Source organism: Myxocyprinus asiaticus, chromosome 19 (assembly GCF_019703515.2).
Source record: "Myxocyprinus asiaticus isolate MX2 ecotype Aquarium Trade chromosome 19, UBuf_Myxa_2, whole genome shotgun sequence".
Classification (NCBI taxonomy): domain Eukaryota; kingdom Metazoa; phylum Chordata; class Actinopteri; order Cypriniformes; family Catostomidae; genus Myxocyprinus; species Myxocyprinus asiaticus.
In genome coordinates, this window is record NC_059362.1 from 39,841,061 (window position 1) to 39,862,461 (window position 21,401).

The following is a 21,401-nucleotide window of genomic DNA, read 5'->3' on the forward strand; positions in this document are numbered from 1 at the left end:
CCCAGCCGAGGCCTCTTTTCCTTCTCTTTTCTCCCCAAAAAGAGTGGAATTTGTTAACTGACTGGGAGTTGTCTACGTCGGGGGGGGGTGTCACTCCCAAGGGGAAGACACCGCGGAGACCACAACCCGCCCAAAAGGGGGGGGGGATTTTGAGTGAAAATACGTCATATGGTCTTTACCGAGCCTTGTCGGAAGTATGTCATGTGGAGAGGTCCCATGGTAGGTCCTACCCAAAGGGGGAGGAGTTTCTACAATGCATGGCGACCGGGGGCAGAGTGGCCCCTGCCTAAGGAAGTGGCAGTTTACCGACAGGGAAACGACTTTGCGGAAAATATCACATGGGGTTGCCTTCAGGGAACCATCGCATGCAGAGCACCTACCTCAGTACAGGGCCTCATTAACACACTTACTGAGCCGGCAGCGAGTTTCTCTGCAAACTCGACTGCCACAGGGCTAAGGAGGAAATTCATCCAGGGATCACAGTCTGTGAACACTACTGGGAGTCAAGAGCACACGTCTTCCCCTCAAGGGAGGGGAAAGGCGCTATGTGCAAGCGGTACACCCGGCCAGTTGTCCCGGAACTTACCTGCTCGTACCTGCCACTACTCGGGACAAGACTGGCTCAACCCGGAGATTGTAGAACCTCTCAAAGGTGTTGGGTGCTGCCCATCCTGCTGCTCTGCAGATGTCTGCCAAAGAAGCGCCACTGGCCAGGGCCCAGGAGGCTGCCACACTCCTGGTAGAGTGGGCTCGTAACCCCACAGGGGGTGTCACGTCCTGAGCCTGATATGCCATCGTGATGACGTCAATGACCCAGTGGGTGATCCTCTGTTTGGAGACAGTGCTTCCTTTCCACTGTCCATCAAAGCAGACAAAGAGCTGCTCGGAGCTTCTAAAGCTCTGTGTGTGATCCAAATAGATGCGTAAAGCTCGCACCGGACACAGCAACGCCAAGGCTGGGTCTGCCTCCTCTTGGGGCAGCGCTTGCAGGTTCACCACCTGATACCTAAAAGGGTTTGTGGGAACCTTGGGCACATAGCCCGGTCGGGGTCTCAGGATCATGTGAGAGTAACCCGGACCGAACTCCAGGCACGATTCGCTGACAGAGAACGCTTGCAGGTCCCCTATCCTCTTGATGGAAGTGAGCGCAGTCAGGAGGGCAGTCTTCAAAGAGAGTGCCTTAAGCTCAGCTGACTCCAAGGGCTCAAAGGGAGCTCCCTGTAGACCCTGAAGGACTACAGAGAGGTCCCACGGGGGGACGAGGCATGGTCTAGAGGGGTTCAACTTCCTAGCGCCTCTCAGGAACCTGATGATCAAGTCATGCTTCCCCAAGTACTTACCATCTACCGCATCGTGATGAGCCGAAATAGCGGCTACATACACCTTCAAGGTGGAGGGGGACAGCCGCCCCTCCAACCTCTCCTGCAGGAAGGAAAGCACCGATCCGACTGCGCATCTCTGGGTGTCTTCGTGTCGGGAAGAACACCACTTAGCGAACAGACGCCACTTCAAGGCATACAGGCGCCTCGTAGAGGGAGCCCTAGCCTGAGTGATCGTGTCTACCACTGCGGGCGGTAGGCCACTTAAGTCCTCCGTGTCCCGTCCAAGTGCCAGATGTGGAGATTCCAGAGGTCTGGTCGTGGGTGCCAGATGGTGCCCTGTCCCTGAGAAAGAAGGTCCTTCCTCAGGGGAATTCGCCGGGGGGGGGGGGGGGGGCTGTCGTGAGGAGTGTGAGATCCAAGAACCATGTCTGGGTGGGCCAGTAGGGTGCTACTAGGATGACTTGCTCCCCGTCCTCCCTGACCTTGCACAGGGTCTGTGCAAGTAGGCTCATTGGGGGAAATGCATACTTGCGTAGTCCAGGGGGCCAGCTGTGTGCCAACGTGTCTATACCGAGAGGTGCCTCGGTCAGGGCATACCAAAGCAGGCAGTCCTGTTGAGGTAAGACCGAGATGTGGAAGTACGCGTCCTTCAGGTCTACTGCCGCGAACTAATCTTGATGCCGGATGCTTGCTAAAATGCACTTTTGCGTCAGCATCTTGAACGGGAGTCTGTGCAAAGCCTGGTTCAGTACTCGCAGGTCCAGGATTGGTCGCAACTCACCACCTTTCTTTGGTATGATGAAGTAAGGGCTGTAGAACCCTTTCTTCACCTCGGCTGGAGGGACAGGCTCTATTGCGCCCTTGCACAGAAGGGTAGCAATCTCCACACGAAAGGTAGCGGTGTTCTCGCCCTTCACCAAGGTGAAGCGGACGCCGCTGAACCTGGGCGGGCGCCTGGCGAACTGAATCGCATAGCCGAATCGGACCGTCCGGGACAGCCATCGCGATGGGTTGGAAAGCGCAAACTCTGGGCGAGGGGGACCAAGGGAATGATCACGTCGGACACGCAAACAACCCGCGTCTGTGTGCATCATCTGTGCATGCTGTTGACCGTACCAAAGAGTATCACAAAGCAGTTGCAGTGCACATGCCTTGAACACATGAAAAGAGTATACTTTGTAAGGCTAAGAGCTCGACTGTGCGTGGGATGGAACGGCATGTGGAAAAACAAAGTATAACCTAGCCTTAAAGAGTTATGGGAAATAATAGTCAGAAAAGCATGACAGAGTACTTTAGAACTCCATCAGAAATAGTAGGCAACAGGAATTGGGAGTCGGCCCCCATCTTGTCGATTCATTATTACAGCTTACAAATCAGTCAATCAGTTTCCACTACATTTAAACTGGAGGCACTGAAATACTTACCAAGAAAGTGTTCTCTAGATGCATATAATGCAAATTTTCATCTTTAATCACTAGATTATGGCAAAAAGACACATTTCAAGATATTCATTATCTCATTTCAGTGATCTCCCAGAGTCTGCACTTTGTTTTATGGCTAATTATTTTTTCCATGGTATACCTCTCATTGTCTGTTCTAGGCACCTCTGCGAGAGATAAAGACTGAAAAATGACACAGCGATGGAAGCGTTTAAAACTTGTTGTTTGAGACCATATGCAATTTCACATTCAAAATCCCCTTAAAACAGCAGGAAATTTATAGAGCACTGATAGACTCATATAGTGTTACATTTACAATCAATAGAAGATCTGTTTAATTAGTTGTGGTGCAACTAAATTTTATGATCCTTTTCTCATAAACCTATACAAGGGTGAACAGAACAGTTAAGGCATTGTTTGAAAAGCACAGCATTTAATGCATATTGTACATACAGATTATGTAGATAAAATCAGTCTAGCTAGATCAGCTAGAGAATTTCACAATCTATCACTGCGCATTGCAAAGCCACTTTATTTTTGTCTTTTCATTGTTTGTTTTGTCTCCTTTCATCATTTGAAGGTCTATTGCTTTACTAAGGTGTGTCTGTGTGCATCTGCATATCATTGTTTCAGAGTATTCTGGAGGCAGCTGAGACCTCTTTCTTTCTCAGAGTTCTAATTATGTCAAAGCAAGTCTTGCTTCAGTGGCAAGATCTGAAGAGTTTATTGGAAAAGCGATTACTGCCACTGCAGAAATGTCCCTAGCCGAACCCATCAGCACTCTCTAGTGCACTAAATTTTTAAGGGCGCAAACAGACTAGAGAAAGCATGAGCATGTGGCGACTGGGAATGTGTGCAATGCGTTTTGAGGGTGTGGAAAGAGTCCGTTTGAAATCAATCGGTAATACTGCAAATCAGATTTCTGTATTGCATGTGCGTTCCTCTACATATGTACTGTATATGTGCATGTGCGAGCGTCTACACACTACAGTTCAGGCTGTGTCAAAGAAAGTTGCAAAACCATTGATTTCAAGAAGCACAAGTGTTTGCAAAATTTATGCTCCAACATGCAACAGAAAGTTGACAACTTTTGCCACTACGGTCTATGATGTAGCCATCCGTTCCAACTTGACTTCAACCTGAATTGACTCTTTCCCAGTCCTCAAAACAAATCTTATTCATTCCTTTGCATCAAAGGCTCCATCAAAGTGTATAGACACCCTGAAGCGCTATTCCTCTATGCTTATTTTTTGCATAATGTTTTTATTACTTACATTCACGTTCGGCCGTGCATTTATCTTTTTGTCAGCGTTCTGCTTCCTCAAACATACTGGCTGTGATATGAGCCATGAAATCTCATCCATACTGGCGACATTTCCAGCCTGCTTGGAAATTAAGTTAGTCGTTGATGCGACGATGAGCACAGCATCATTTTATTGCCCTCACAAGTCTTGTTCACAAGGCTTGTTGGCGGATACAGTATGGGCCATTTCGATTACAATAACACGTTGGATCTCTCTCTGTCACCCTCTTCCCATGAAGTGACTGCTAATCAGGCCAAAGAGTGAGGCATTTCCACAAACCCAGAGTCTTGGCTCTTTCACACTTTGAAATATTGAATGGTGTGAAGAGAATGTGTCTGTTGCCGATGTCTGACTTCTCACCTCATCCCAGGCTGAATACTGATTCAGTACTTGTAGACATGACTGCTAGACATAAATTCACACCCACATACTCTACTCACTGAGGAAAACAAGATCCAATATGTGTTTACACACACAAACCCGCTAACAGTTTGTGGAGATGATAACGGTTCAACCATGAAAATTAATGATAAGATGTCTTATCACTGCCGCCTTTTCAGGATTTCTTCTATTGGTCTCTACAATCATAATGTTTGACGCAATTCAGCTAATTCGAGGTGCTAGCTAAGGGGCCATTTACACAGAACATATTTCTGTGTCTATCCGCGCTGGTTTTTCAAGTGTTTTACAATGCAAACTTGTGCTAGATGGACCGTTGCACCATGTCTCGCTGTTTTTTTCAGCGTCTCTTTTTTTGGATGTTAAAATTCTCTCTTACCCCAGCTTAATTTGCAGAGTCAACTATAAGTAAGCCATTTTTAGGTTGGTTCTCCTGAAAGGTGTAAACACTGTGGCTCTGTGGCACTATCAAAATATTTCTCTGTTTGTTTGAGTGTCCCAACACAGCGCAATTGGCTCAACCAGTGGTGTGACTTTGGGGGTGGAAGTATCTGTTTTTTTCGACCAATTGAAGATGGGGGGAGTGTTCAGGAAACTGTTTGAAAACAGTCATTATTTTTCCAATTCCATTTGAGGATGCTAGTAACGCAGAAATTAAACACTTCGCCTATAGGATTTAGATCTGGTGGTCTGCTTTAGTCCAAGTCTTAGACTTGATTTTTTTAATTTTAAAATTATAATTCTCTCAACATTTATTCACCTTTTTGTTGTCTCAAACGCTTGACTTTCTTTCTACTTTCTTTCTTTCTAAACTATTGGCTACTGGCTATTGGCTGCTTTCAAGGCTCCACTGCTATTGTGTCAAGTGAGTTATTGTGGGTTGCTGAAAGTTTGAGTTTCCACCCATCAACATTAATTACGTAATAAACATCATTTGTCATTTTAATTTTCACCTGCTAAGTGCAAATATGTTTAATTTACAGTGATACTTCACTAAAAGTAAAATAATTAGACAGTGATTACACACATTAGTGGGTCTAGGAAAATGTTTGTTTTAGAAATAGTCATCCTAATATTGAGAGGAGATATGAGTGATTACTGTATCACTATGACAAATTGGAACCGGTTGTTAGAGGCAAACAGATGTTCTGAAGTGAAGAATATACCAACATCAAGTTCTCCAACATTATTGCATTGCTTTCTTTTTCCTACAAAGGCATAGAGTTGTTTTTTACTTAGGGAAAAATTCATATGAAATATACAGTACATATATATTATACACATACTATGAATATATACTGTGTATATACAGGTGCATCTCAATAAATTAGAATGTCGTGGAAAAGTTCATTTATTTCAGTAATTCAACTCAAATTGTGAAACTCGTGTATTAAATAAATTCAATGCACACAGACTGAAGTAGTTTAAGTCTTTGGTTCTTTTAATTGTGATGATTTTGGCTCACATTTAACAAAAACCCACCAATTCACTATCTCAACAAATTAGAATATGGTGACATGCCAATCAGCTAATCAACTCAAAACACCTGCAAAGGTTTCCTGAGCCTTCAAAATGGTCTCTCAATTTGGTTCACTAGGCTACACAATCATGGGGAAGACTGCTGATCTGACAGTTGTCCAGAAGACAATCATTGACACCCTTCACAAGGAGGGTAAGCCACAAACATTCATTGCCAAAGAAGCTGGCTGTTCATAGAGTGCTGTATCCGAGCATGCAGAAAGTTGAGTGGAAGGAAAAAGTGTGGAAGAAAAAGATGCACAACCAACCGAGAGAACCGCAGCCTTATGAGGATTGTCAAGCAAAATCGATTCAAGAATTTGGGTGAACTTCACAAGGAATGGACTGAGGCTGGGGTCAAGGCATCAAGAGCCACCACACACAGACATGTCAAGGAATTTGGCTACAGTTGTCGTATTCCTCTTGTCAAGCCACTCCTGAACCACAGACAACGTCAGAGGCGTCTTACCTGGGCTAAGGAGAAGAAGAACTGGACTGTTGCCCAGTGGTCCAAAGTCCTCTTTTCAGATGAGAGCAAGTTTTGTATTTCATTTGGAAACCAAGGTCCTAGAGTCTGAAGGAAGGGTGGAGAAGCTCATAGCCCAAGTTGCTTGAAGTCCAGTGTTAAGTTTCCACAGTCTGTGATGATTTGGGATGCAATGTCATCTGCTGGTGTTGGTCCATTGTGTTTTTTGAAAACCAAAGTCACTGCACCCGTTTACCAAGAAATTTTGGAGCACTTCATGCTTCCTTCTGCTGACCAGCTTTTTAAAGATGCTGATTTCATTTTCCAGCAGGATTTGGCACCTGCCCACACTGCCAAAAGCACCAAAAGTTGGTTAAATGACCATGGTGTTGGTGTGCTTGACTGGCCAGCAAACTCACCAGACCTGAAGCCCATAGAGAATCTATGGGGTATTGTCAAGAGGAAAATGAGAAACAAGAGACCAAAAAATGCAGATGAGCTGAAGGCCACTGTCAAAGAAACCTGGGCTTCCATACCACCTCAGCAGTGCCACAAACTGATCACCTCCATGCCACGCCGAATTGAGGCAGTAATTAAAGCAAAAGGAGCCCCTACCAAGTATTGAGTACATATACAGTAAATGAACATACTTTCCAGAAGGCCAACAATTCACTAAAAATGTTTTTTTTTATTGGTCTTATGATGTATTCTAATTTTTTGAGATAGTGAATTGGTGGGTTTTTGTTAAATGTGAGCCAAAATCATCACAATTAAAAGAACCAAAGACTTAAACTACTTCAGTCTGTATGCATTGAATTTATTTAATACACGAGTTTCACAATTCGAGTTGAATTACTGAAATAAATGAACTTTTCCACGACATTCTAATTTATTGAGATGCACCTGTATACCTTATATATATATATATATACACACACACACACACACACAGTACACAAAAAAAGTTTAAAGCTATTGTAATCCATCCTGTAAATATATATACAGTACTATGCAAAGGTTTTAGGCACATAAGATGTTTCACAAAAACATTTGTCTTAAGATGGTTATTTATATCTTCAGCTTTAGTGTGTCAATAGGAAAAATACATTTTAGACTCCCAAACATTACTTTTGCAAATAGAAAAGATTAGAATAGAAGGACAGGGCGCTCTGCAACAGATGTCATGGCCCCCACAAAGCCCCCCACTGAACATCGTGTCAGTCTGAGATTTCATATAGAGTCAGAAGCAATTGAGACAGCCTAAACAGATAGAAGAACAGTGGCGAATTCTCCAAGAAGCTTGGTACATCCTATCTGCCAACAACCAAGAAAAACCGTGTCCAGGTGTACCTAGGAGAATTGGGACTGTTTTAAAGGCAAAGGTGGCCACACCAAATATTGATTTAGCTTTTTTATGTTTACTGGACTTTGTATGATGTTAATTGATAAATGAAAACTATTTATGGCATTATTTTTGAAGACATCCGCACTATGCAACATTTTTCATATGTGCCTAAAACGTTTGCACAGTACTGTATATCAGTTCCATCAGACATGGGGTGCAGACTACTATTCTATGAACACCTGCTACATGGACGGCTTTCGCTGTTGCACACATCTCAGTGTTCTCAGCGTCTCCCGCTTAATGCGTTTACATGTGCTCCTCCCGCAAATGTAAAAGGGGGAGAACAGGGTGGCGGATAACGCAAATGGGCCCCCCCCTGTCAGTTGGGGCCCCTGAGCTTCAGCCCATGTAAGACTGTGGATTACTGTGCACCTGATCAAAACACATTATACCAAAATCCTCTTGAAGCTTGATCAATGCCATTGTCCAATCTTTATTCCAGGACATAAGTCCTAAAATATGTTTTCAGAAGAAGTTTAATTTTCAGGTAGTCAAAAGTGCCCCTAACTGAAGAATCGCCCACTTAAAGTTTCTTTTCAACCGACCTTCTCCTGTTTCTGTGCCTCTTTTTCCGTGTACAGATTTCCTTGTTGAAACAGAGCCTGGAGATGCAGCTTTCCCAATCGCAACATTCCCTGCAGCAGCTGCAGGCGCAGTTCAGTCAGGAACGAGAACACCTGGGTCAGCAGATGCAGGAGATGGAGCTGGAGCACCAGTGCAGGGAGCAACGTCTGAAGGAAGCCCATTGCTGCGCTATGCAGGACATGCAGGAAGCCCGTCAGCATGACCTCAAGGTAACCCCAACCAAACATAATCTCTCACCTGTCTCACAGACAGACCATTTTCTGACCTGTATGTGCTCTCTTATCTTTTTCTTTCACCTCTCTGTTATTTTCGTTTTTTGGCTCCATTCCACTCTTCCACATTCAACCTTGTCTGAGCTTCAAAGTATGGCACTCCCACAAACCATAAAGTAAAGATAACAATGGAAATTGACTCAAGTAAAAGTATTGTAGTCACTGATATTAAATGTACTAAAGTTTCAAAAGTACAAGTAAACTGCTTTAAATTAAGTTAATAATGTAGTTATGTTAATTGCATCAGGTTAAATGGGTTTTGCAAATCTTATTGTTGGATATTTTTATGAGTGCATCGGGTCATTATTGATTCATATACAGTTTATATTCGTTACATGTAAACTGAAACAGCATTTTATTAACGTATGAACGGCTAAATAATACACATATGAACAGTTCTCAAGGAAAGGCGGGAGACTTGAATTCACTTTCAATGTATGGACATGCAGAGCTGAAAATTGCTTATAAAAATCTTCATTTCGGTTCTGCTGAAGAAGGAAAGACATACACATCTTGGATTGCTTGAAGGTGTCAATCATGGGAGAATTTTCATTTTTGGGTGAATGATTACTTTAACTACACCTCTGTTCCCAGGCTGCTACAATTAGCGTGGCTTATTTTTTTAGCTTAATATTTTTTGCACATTTTGCCATTTTTATTGAAAGATCCAGTATTATTATATAAACAGGAAGAGAGAAAGGAAGGGGACATGAATGATAATATGACCAAGGCCAGACTCAAAACTACTGTAGGTCTTCCATGAGCACCACAACTTAATATGTTAGAACTATTTGCTGAAGTTGTGAGGTTTGTTGGACTTGAGAAACTTGCAAGTAAACTAAATATTCTAGAGCACCCTTGTATATTCTACTTTGCTCTCTTGGTTATAGGGCTGTATATTGATACAGATTTCCAGATTGATAAGATTCTGATTCACAAACTTTTGATTCGATTCCAATTCTTTTCAGATCCGATTCATTTGGGTATATTTTAGTTATAATGTCCATTTTGATATCATATGAAAGCAATTCTCTTTCAGCTAATGCTGTTAATTGTACAGGGGACATTCTAATGATATTGCACATTTTATATTATTGTTAGTTTTTCAGAATTTTGGTCACATTTGAGCTTTTTTAAAATGTACCTTATATATTGCATATACACCGATCAACTACAACATTAAAACCACCTGCCTAATATCATGTAGGTCCCCCTCATGTCACCAAAACAGCTCTGACCTTTCGAGGCATGGCTACTGGTAAAAATCTTGGACTTGTTTTCCCTCATACAAAGCCCTCTTCTGATACACCAGTAGATTCTACCACAGAAACATCCCTGACCACTGTACAGCTCTCTGATTCTCCTGTTCCCTGTATCCTGAAATAACCTGTTCACTCTCGGCTCTCTGTTCTCCTGCCTGTGGGTTAGTAATGGCTGAGTGCTTGCTGTCACACCCTGTAATGTCTGCTTTATTCAGTACCTGGCCCCTGATGACGCCAGGGGAGAGAAACACACAAGCCAACTGGAAATTATTACCTTGAGCTGGGCTGAAGTGGCTCCACATTGCAGGCCTGGAGATGAATGGACAGCGGGGGTATACCGCTTGAATAACTGGTGACAAGTCGAGATTGACTCACCAAATGCAGCGTGCCGAGCAGAGCCTGAGCGTTTATTTGCTGAATTTGGCAGGGTGGAATTGGCTCTGAAGTCGCTATTGAATTGCTTTACTGTTTATTTCAGCAAACTGCTATGTAATGGGTTTAATTGCAACATGTCTTCTGGCCTCTGAGCGTATTATGTGGAATATGACCAACTGACCTCTATTACTGATATGTCCCACTGTCCAGGACAGAGCCACACCTGGCAATATGCACCTTGCCACTAGCTGTCAATAGGTCAATAGGAGAATGGAGGGAATAAGTATGTCTACCACTGATACCAAATGTTGGGGTTAACTGCTTAAATTGACCCAGTATAGAATAAAGACCTGCTTTTCAATTCAGTAAATATCAGCATTATTTTTACTCCCCTGTTGAAGGCTTCTTGACTTGCTTCTAGTTGAAATTCATTGCCGCTTTGGGGGAAAAAAAGCATGACAGGTTAAAAAATCATTAGCGCCAGTAGTTCATTGTGGATATTGAATATCAGATAGATCAGTAATTCTTTTGGTGATGAGTTTCCTAGTGCCACAGGCAGAAGTAATAGATTCCAGACTAATTGGAATTGCTGAATCAGAATCTGGATGTGAGTTTTGTCCAGTGGCTATGCTGTTAAGATAACACCTTTGTTCCCTCTTCCTTCCTTCCTTCCCTCCTTCCTTCCTTCCTGTTGTAACGGTACCGATACTAGTGAAATTTCACAGTTCTCGATATCAATTTCGATACCACAGCAAAAATATGCTAATGTAATAACGTGCTATGAACACACCAGTTTAGTTATTTATAATTATTTTAATCATTATAGTTTAATGATAATTATTATTTTCCAGAACTTTCCAGAACATTTTTTAAAAGTTTATTTTAATTTCGTCATCAAAATTGTGTCTAATCAATACATTCTTAAAACTTTTAACAAGTGAAAGTAGAACTTTTAAACTTTTTTTTTTTTTTGCCAAACTTTTATTTTAGTCTTGACTGTGGTATTTTCATAAATTATTATTATTATTATTATTATTATTATTATTATTATTGTAGTGATATTACATTTTACTATACAGTTGTAATATATTTTTATTCAATTTCTTCAATTTCAGGCATCTAGATTTTATTTTGAATCGTGCTTTTATTATGACGTGTGTTTTTTGCCGCAAGCTGCACTTTTCCGGATAAACAGTTCGTGACATGGCCCAGTGTGATCATTGAAGACTTTGAAGTCACTTCTGAAATCCCATCTCTTTACACTGGCCTTTGAGTCTGAAAAATGAAATGTAGGACACAGTTTTGGAGTGTTTGTATTTTAGATTACTGGTGTTTGTGTATGTGGTAATTGTGAAATGTTATGTTTTAAATTGTATTTCTGTGAAGCACTTTGGTCAACTCTGTTGTTTTAAATGTGATATAAATAAAGCTGAGCTGAGATTAAAGTGCAAATGTGGTGATTTTAATTATATAAATAAATATTTTACATGTGCTGCGTGGTTCACAATGGATAAGTGCTCTGCTCTGTCATCTGATACAATGTGAATGATTCTCAGTGTCTGTGGAGTTTCTAGTGGATGAGCGGTTGGATTTATTTAAAGTATGCAGCTCATCCACAGTAAGATTGCAGCCTTTAGCGGTTTAATAAATCACACTAGCACGTCACGATTTTAATTTGATTAATTGTCCATTTCAGTGTGTAAGGAGTAACAGAGCAGACATCAAAATAAGCCTGTGAGCATTTTAACGCAGTCATGTGTCAGTCATACTGCGTGCTGGTACCCGGATAGAGTGGTTGCTCGGTACTATCTGTACTGCAAAAACACTGGTATTGTATTTCCAGCCTAAGTAAGGCACATTTTAATTATCACAGAAGCACGGCAAGTCTTAACTATCACCAAACGCAGAATGAGATGTTTTTGTCTGCAAGCGCTTTTCATGTGGAGTTCAAAGCGGTGCTTGACGCTGACCCTGACGTGAATTATGAATGTGGCTTCATGATTGCTGTAACAAAGCATATAGCCCCAGTCTACCAGCAGATTAATATTGTGGAGGATGAAGATTTAAGAGATTGTTTAGAGACATTGCAATAAATATGCAACCTATGTGGGGACTAGTTCTTTCAATTAGTCCCACAAACATTTCCCAACTCCCACTTAGACTTTGGGAAATGTTTGTTACTTGAATTGGTGCTATTTTAGTGCATTTCTATCTTTTACATTGTGGAAGGCTTTGTTTGGAAAATGTTTAAAAAAGCATTACAGGTGCATCTCAATAAATTAGAATGTCGTGGAAAAGTTCATTTATTTCAGTAATTCAACTCAAATTGTGAAACTCGTGTATTAAATAAATTCAGTGCACACAGACTGAAGTAGTTTAAGTCTTTGGTTCTTTTAATTGTGATGACTTTAGCTCACATTTAACAAAAACCCACCAATTCACTATCTCAAAAAATTAGAATATGGTGACATGCCAATCAGCTAATCAACTCAAAACACCTGCAAAGGTTTCCTGAGCCTTCAAAATGGTCTCTCAGTTTGTTTCACTAGGCTACACAATCATGGGGAAGACTGCTGATCTGACAGTTGTCCAGAAGACAATCATTGACACCCTTCACAAGGAGGGTAAGCCACAAACATCCATTGCCAAAGAAGCTGGCTGTTCACAGAGTACTGTATCCAAGCATGTTAACAGAAAGTTGAGTGGAAGGAAAAAGTGTGGAAGAAAAAGATGCACAACCAACCGAGAGAACCACAGCCTTATGAGGATTGTCAAGCAAAATCGATTCAAGAATTTGGGTGAACTTCACAAGGAATGGACTGAGGCTGGGGTCAAGGCATCTAGAGCCACCACACACAGACATGTCAAGGAATTTGGCTACAGTTGTCGTATTCCTCTTGTTAAGCCACTCCTGAACCACAGACAACGTCAGAGGCGTCTTACCTGGGCTAAGGAGAAGAAGAACTGGACTGTTGCCCAGTGGTCCAAAGTCCTCTTTTCAGATGAGAGCAAGTTTTGTATTTCATTTGGAAACCAAGGTCCTAGAGTCTGGAGGAAGGGTGGAGAAGCTCATAGCCCAAGTTGCTTGAAGTCCAGTGTTAAGTTTCCACAGTCTGTGATGATTTGGGGTGCAATGTCATCTGCTGGTGTTGGTCCATTGTGTTTTTTGAAAACCAAAGTCACTGCACCTGTTTACCAAGACATTTTGGAGCACTTCATGCTTCCTTCTGCTGACCAGCTTTTTAAAGATGCTGATTTCATTTTCCAGCAGGATTTGGCACCTGCCCACACTGCCAAAAGCACCAAAAGTTGGTTAAATGACCATGGTGTTGGTGTGCTTGACTGGCCAGCAAACTCACCAGACCTGAAGCCCATAGAGAATCTATGGGGTATTGTCAAGAGGAAAATGAGAAACAAGAGACCAAAAAATGCAGATGAGCTGAAGGCCACTGTCAAAGAAACCTGGGCTTCCATACCACCTCAGCAGTGCCACAAACTGATCACCTCCATGCCACGCCGAATTGAGGCAGTAATTAAAGCAAAAGGAGCCCCTACCAAGTATTGAGTACATAAACAGTAAATGAACATACTTTCCAGAAGGCCAACAATTCACTAAAAATGTTTTTTTTATTGGTCTTATGATGTATTCTAATTTTTTGAGATAGTGAATTGGTGGGTTTTTGTTAAATGTGAGCCAAAATCATCACAATTAAAAGAACCAAAGACTTAAACTACTTCAGTCTGTGTGCACTGAATTTATTTAATACACGAGTTTCACAATTTGAGTTGAATTACTGAAATAAATGAACTTTTCCACGACATTCTAATTTATTGAGATGCACCTGTATATTGTTACATATTTACATATTTTTTCTTTCAAAAGATGGAAATAAATGCATTTTGACAGGAAAAGAATTTATTTTAGAGTCATTTAATTTCATCACTTTCAAAATTTGCGATTAACTATAAAACAAATTATGCGATTAATTGCGATTAAAAAAAATTATTGACTGACAGCACAATTTTTTGTGTGCCAAAAAGGCCAATTATGCTTTCATTCAGTTGCCCGTTATAAGGGGCTGTTCACACCACACACATTTTTGTGCCCGTTTGTGCTGTTATTCAATAATCTTTCTATGAACACATTCGCTAGATGGTCATCTTATGTTGTTGCACCATGTTTCACTGTTTTTGTATTCAGCATCTCGAGCCATGTTTTTAGGCACTGTATCAAACACATGCATTCTGTTCTATTTGTTACCGCTGCGTCTAGATTTTTTGGAGGAAGAATGTTTGTTCCTGTTTTTTGTGATTTCTAAAAACTGACCAGCCTTGACCTTCAAAGCAGAAATATAACATAGGACTTTAATAAATCCTTTAATAAATTAATAAATTGTTGCCTATGATGCATATTACACTTAATCAAAAAACCGCACTATACTAAAATATTATCATTAAAGTTAAGTTTTATCTGTCAAATTCACAACAACACAGCATACTACTGTATATGAATACAATGAAATGTACCATTATTGCGACATTTAGATGTAAATTGTAACAACCGTCACTCTGGATGGATCCCCTCACATCTTGTTTCAGATGGTCCACACCAGAGTACAGCTAGTTGCTGGATTTGCCAAAATGTATGAAGTTCATCACGTAGACTCTTTGAAGTATATTCAAAAGTTTTGTTTGAGGCTGTTTGAATCCACTAATTAAAAGTGTAATTTCTTTCATGTTAACTTAAGGCATCTGCATCATGATTTGCTGTAACCACTTTGACGCATGCTGATTTATTGCGGTGTCTTAGTTTTCAGATTTATTTTTGCCTAAATGTCACATACACAATGCAAAATGTCAATCAGTTGCCTCTTTTTTTTTTTTTTTTTTTTTTTTTTTAATTGGGCTTTATTTTTTTTTATTTATTTTTTTCAAAAGTCAGGCTTCAGATAATTATCATTGATTGAAAGTATGAAAAACTATAGTCATTTTCTCGGTAATTCTATTTAGTTTTTGTTCATTTTGTGCACATTTATGGTCTCAATTTAGTTTTCATTCTTTGGCAAACTTCCGTTTTATGTGCATTGTAGTTAACTAGAATATTTTTCATTGCTGTTTTTTGTCTTTTTAATCGTTTACGTTATTGTAATATCCTTCCCCCTCTGACTGTTTGAGATTGGCCCCATCCTGACATCTCATATTCAGCAGGGCTCTTTTGAAACCGATTTGAGGAAGGCTCTTCTGCTGCTAATGGGCATGGCAGCATTGCAGAGGAGAGAGAAGACAGCGTCAGTCTTACTTCTTGCTGTTCTGTCCTTAGGGACTCTGATATTTTGCTCCAACAGGCAAAATAACCCAACTCAGCTGCCTCCTGTACTGTAGCTTTTTGCTGATATCAAGCAAAAAATATCCTAGCACTACTTTTTCGCCAGCCGGAAAGACCACGCGAACTACCCGCAGCTGCCACAGCAGGTAAAACATTTGCCTGCGGCCACCCTCGCCAGCCCACCAGCCGAGAACATATGGACTGATGAGCTAGAGTGGCTAAAGGAGAGGAAATGTGAAGGTACCTGGCAATCTCAGAGCTGCCATTCCAACAGTGCACTATCATTTTCTTCCTGCTCTCCTTTTGCTCATATTGCAGCAGGGTGACTTAAAGCATCATAAAGGCTTCGCATTCAGTGAAATGAAAACAGATAGTGAGTTCCCAGATCTTTTATGAGGGAGCAAACTACATTAAGTGCTCATCAAAGCTAAATAAATATAGTTTCACAAAGGCACAAAGGATCGGTTTATATCGTGCCTCATCTTGCTGTAGGGCCAGAGGTGAGGGATTTCAAAGGTCTTATATTGGGTTATTTCCACCATTTTTTGAGACAGTCTAAGGGTTTCTATTTTGATTATTTATTTTGCATCCTTTGGATATTTGATATTATCAGATCAGTTCATAATTTTAATAGTTACACTACCAGTCTAAAGTTTGGACACACTTGGCTAAATAAATTTATCATGATCTTACAAACCTGTTGATCTAAAAGCTCGTGCTTAAATTCGTTTTGTAGACAACTATATAAAAAACGCAGGTTGAATTTCTTTACAAAACTAAAATTGTAATTAAAAACTGGATAACGAAGGAAAAGATCATCATGATGGCGCCGCAGATGGCCGCCTTGGTGTGGAGTGCTTCTCTTGTTTTGTTGTTTTTGGTTGTTTGTCCTGTGTTTAGTAATCTTTTTCCAGTCAGTTTTACCAGAGACGAACTGCTGAACATTCGACAGCTTATACCAGTCAGTCTTTTCCCGGATTTTGAATATTCGGACGTTTTGTTTGACATTTTAGTCGGAGGCGTGGCTGTGTTGTTTAAACGCGCTATGAGACGCAGGCTAGGGAGACGAGCAGGCACGCTGGTCAAGCTCCGTCGGCGGGGCTTTCGAACAACGCTGCCGAGCATTCATCTAGCGAATCTCTGCTCTCTCCCTAACAAAACGGATGAACTACATCTCCTCACCCGCACAAACAAGGACTTTTCAACCTCTGCCGCCTTGTGCTTCACAGACACCTGGCTGAGTGAAGCCATTCCAGACAGCGCGTTACTATATATATATATATATATATATATATATATATATATATATATATATATATATATATATATTAGTCTATTGTGTATTCTATATATACTTTTTTCTTTTCAATATTTATCTATTTTTTATTACATTTTAATTATTTTTTAAAAGTCTTGTTGCTGTTTTGTATTGTTGTGTACTGGAAGCTCCTGTCACCAAGACAAATTCCTTGTACGTACAGTGCATCCGGAAAGTATTCACAGCACTTCACTTTTTCCACATTTTGTTATGTTACAGCCTTATTCCAAAATGGATTAAATTAATTATTTTCCTCAAAATTCTACAAACAATACCCCATAATGACAATGTGAAAGAAGTTTGTTTGAAATCTTTGCAAATTTATTAAAAATAAAAAACGAAAAAAATCACATGTATATAAGTATTCACAGCCTTTGCCATGACACTCAAAATTGAGCTCAGGTGCATCCTGTTTCCACTGATCATCCTTGAGATGTTTCTACAACTTGATTGGAGTCCACCTGTGGTAAATTCAGTTGATTGGACATGATTTGGAAAGGCACACACCTGTCTATATAAGGTCCCACAGTTAACAGTCCATGTCAGAGCACAAACCAAGCCATGAAGTCCAAGGAATTGTCTGTAGACCTCCGAGACAGGATAGTATTGAGGCATAGATCTGGGGAAGGGTACAGAAAAATTTCTGCAGCATTGAAGGTCCCAATGAGCACAGTGGCCTCCATCATCCGTAAATGGAAGAAGTTTGGAACCACCAGGACACTTCCTAGAGCTGGCCGCCTGGCCAAACTGAGCGATCGGGGGAGAAGGGCCTTAGTCAGGGAGGTGACCAAGAACCTGATGGTCACTCTGACAGAGCTCCAGCATTTCTCTGTGGAGAGAGGAGAACCTTCCAGAAGAACAACCATCTCTGCAGCACTCCACCAATCAGGCCTGTATGGTAGAGTGACCAGACGGAAGCCACTCCTCAGTAAAAGGCACATGACAGCCCGCCTGGAGTTTGCCACAAGGCACCTGAAGGACTCTCAGACCATGAGAAACAAAGATTGAACTCTTTGGCCTGAATGGCAAGCGTCATGTCTGGAGGAAACCAGGCATCGCTCATCACCTGGCCAATACCATCCCTACAGTGAAGCATGGTGGTGGCAGCATCATGCTGTGGGGATGTTTTTCAGCGGCAGGAACTGGGAGACTAGTCAGGATCGAGGGAAAGATGAATGCAGCAATGTACAGAGACATCCTTGATGAAAACCTGCTCCAGAGCGCTCTGGACCTCAGACTGGGGCGAAGGTTCATCTTCCAACAGGACAACGACCCTAAGCACACAGCCAAGATAACAAAGGAGTGGCTCCGGGACAACTCTGTGAATGTCCTTGAGTGGCCCAGCCAGAGCCCAGACTTGAACCCGATTGAACATCTCTGGAGAGATCTGAAAATGGCTGTGCACTAATGCTCCCCATCCAACCTGATGGAGCTTGAGAGGTCCTGCAAAGAAGAATGGGAGAAACTGGCCAAAAATAGGTGTGCCAAGCTTGTAGCATCATACTCAAAAAGACTTGAGGCTGTAATTGGTGCCAAAGGAGCTTCAACAAAGTATTGAGCAAAGGCTGTGAATACTTATGTACATGGGATTTTTTTTTTTCTTTTTTTTTTTTTTTTTAATAAGTTTGCAAAGATTTCAAACAAACTTCTTTCATGTTGTCATTATGGGGTATTGTTTGTAGAATTTTGAGGAAAATAATGAATTTAATCCATTTTGGAATAACGTTGTGACATAACAAAATGTGGAAAAAGTGAAGCACTGTGAATACTTTCCGGATGCACTGTATAAGCATACTTTGCAATTATAGGAACTCCTTCAAAACTGTTTGAACATATTGAGAACTGTAATCTAGACAATGGGTGACTAGGTTGATTTGTTTAACATGTTTTTGGCCACTACATTTCCATACCTTTTTAATCTGTGTTATTTCATAGTTTTGATGACTGTTATAATTCTAGAATGTGGAAAATAGTAATTTAAAAGAATAAGTAGGTGTGTCCACACTTTTGAAATGTATTTATTAACCATTGATGTCTTTTAGTATATTGCTCTTGTTGTCGTGTCTAATAACACCCCTTAACTGTGGTAAAATCACTGTAATGCACTGCCTCAAGTATAGCATATAGCTTTCATGGTTTCTTAAAGTCTTAATTTTTACTTTTGAAATGAAGGCCTTAAAAAGCCTTAGAGGCAAAAGTCTTAATTTCATAATGTAATGGGAATAAATGTTGTAAGAGAGAATACAGAAGTAATTTGATTTCTGTTTGTTGTATTTCTATTTATGTGGTCTTTGAAAACTTCTTAAATTTAACTTCATAAAGACTGCATAAACCTTAAAGATTTAATTTCTGCAATACTGGTGCCACCAAACGGAATTGCAATAATAAACAATGTTTTCAAAACAGGTTCTGAGGTTCTGAAGGCCCTTTGCTGGTGTTCAAACAGTCAGATAGTCCAGCCCCCAAATTCACGCCATTGGTTGAGTAATGTTGTTGAGGCGGGTCTAAGCAGGTTGCTCAAAACAAACAATTTTTATAGCACCACTAAGACAATGTTTAAAGTTTTCAAAATGTTTTACCTATGAATGGTTAATTTATAGTTGCCTTTGCATATTAAGCTGGGATAGAAGAAAGTATTTTAACACTGAAAAAGTTACATACTTCAGCTTTAATATAGAAGACAAGATCATTGCAACAATCTATGGTACATTGTCAAAATAAAGCATCTTTTTTTCCATCTAATGTAGGTTATTCTCTGAATATATAGATGCTTGTAGGGGATTCTCTTATGGATAGAGTAAGTGTGAAATCCCTAAATAACTCACTAAAATAAGCATGCACCAGTTTTGTCGGCAGGGAGAGAGGTGAAGTGTAATTTTTACCACTCCAGATTAATTTCCACATGTGACAACGCTCTAGTAGCACTTGAGGAGGTGAAAATGGCACCATGACTTGAGAGTGGGAAGAGATGAGATGTTTGAAATTATCCTCACAACTGAGCTGTGCGTGAGAATGCTGTTCACATTAGTGGTGTTAACCACCATGCAAAACACGCAATTGGGGTTTGTTCTGTGTTCATGCGCAGGGCTCATGATACATCAGCTGACTCGGAGTGATTCACGTGCAAAGTAAGGCAAAACGCTGCAGGTTCAACAATTCGAGCAACTACAAACATTTGAAGCCGCTTAGTTATTATACAAATAAATAAAATAGCAACACAGTATCACAGAAATAGAGGAGGTAACAGCGTTTCACCAGAATTTGTAATGATGAACATGGTGAATGATAAAAAATACACTGACACTGCAGTGCACTTTCACCTCCCCAGGTGAGGGTGAAGTAAATATGACAGAAATATGTTACCATTGTACATACACACACACACAAATAAAAAATACTCAAAATAACAATATTTCAGTATCATATTATAATTGTACAGTTATAAAACTTGTAGTTTTTGCACTCCCTGTTCATTCACAAAAACTGTTTTGCAACAATATATCTAGGTAAATATTGCTTTTTTATTACTGTATTGTATTGGTGCATATAAATAATATGTATTATATTCTAAATTAAATACTGTTCTTCCTTGTTCATTTAGTGAAATACGTGAAAACATGCCTTCATTATCTTTAAATAGATTATCGTTTCATAGCAAATAAACAATTATCTAGATATACGTCGAATATCATCAACAAGCTGAAAAATATCTGTAGAACCTTTCTGTAGAAGTGTGTGTGTGTTCTGCTCCATTAACAATCCTCTGGCTGCAGTGTGTTCCCTGATTGTTGTCTGAATGACGGACATGACCTGACCTTTTCAGATATGCCAAGCTGCCGAGCACAAAAAGGCAGTAGCGGATTTAGGCATGAGCGACATGTGCCGTTGCCCAGGGCGGCATCTTGCGGGGGGGAGGGCGGCGGCATCTTGCGGGGTGGGGCACGAGGCACCCACACAGACCCCACCCCCCCGGTCAACAACCTTGGGGGTGTGGTGAAGCGGGTTTCGCCCAAGGCTCCATACAACCCCCCCCACTCCCCCGTCAACAAATTTGGGGGCGTGTTGAAGCGCCATACATGCTAGAACCACCACTGCAAAAAGGAGTACATTAAAAGTAAACAGGAGAAAACAAACTAACAGAACTCCCAGAAATGTGCTAGTAACACTCTCCACACAATGTGGAGAGTGGCTCATTTACTAGTTAATATAAGCACATTTTGACTGATATTTTTGCGGTTTAATTAACAAACATTATACTGTAGGTCTATTTCAAAACTCAGTGAGCTACCTTGCGCTCTACTTCCTTCATAGGAAATTGGCTTCAAAGGCAGCATCCTAGTAGAAAAGGAAACAGAGACAGTATAAGTGGGAGAAGACAGAACACTCATAGAATAATGAAAATTGAGAAAT

General features: G+C 40.7%; 1 protein-coding gene across 3 annotated transcripts in view; it reads left to right on the plus strand.

Moving 5' to 3' along the window:
- The window catches only part of LOC127410246 (protein FAM184A-like), a 205,510-nt gene that overhangs the window by 125,207 nt on the left and 58,902 nt on the right, over positions 1–21,401 (plus strand). For all 3 annotated transcript variants that reach the window (XM_051645408.1, XM_051645409.1, XM_051645410.1), the window contains exon 11: positions 8,435–8,647. In XM_051645408.1, the coding sequence (XP_051501368.1) occupies positions 8,435–8,647 (213 nt within the window). The remainder of the gene's footprint in view (positions 1–8,434; positions 8,648–21,401) is intronic.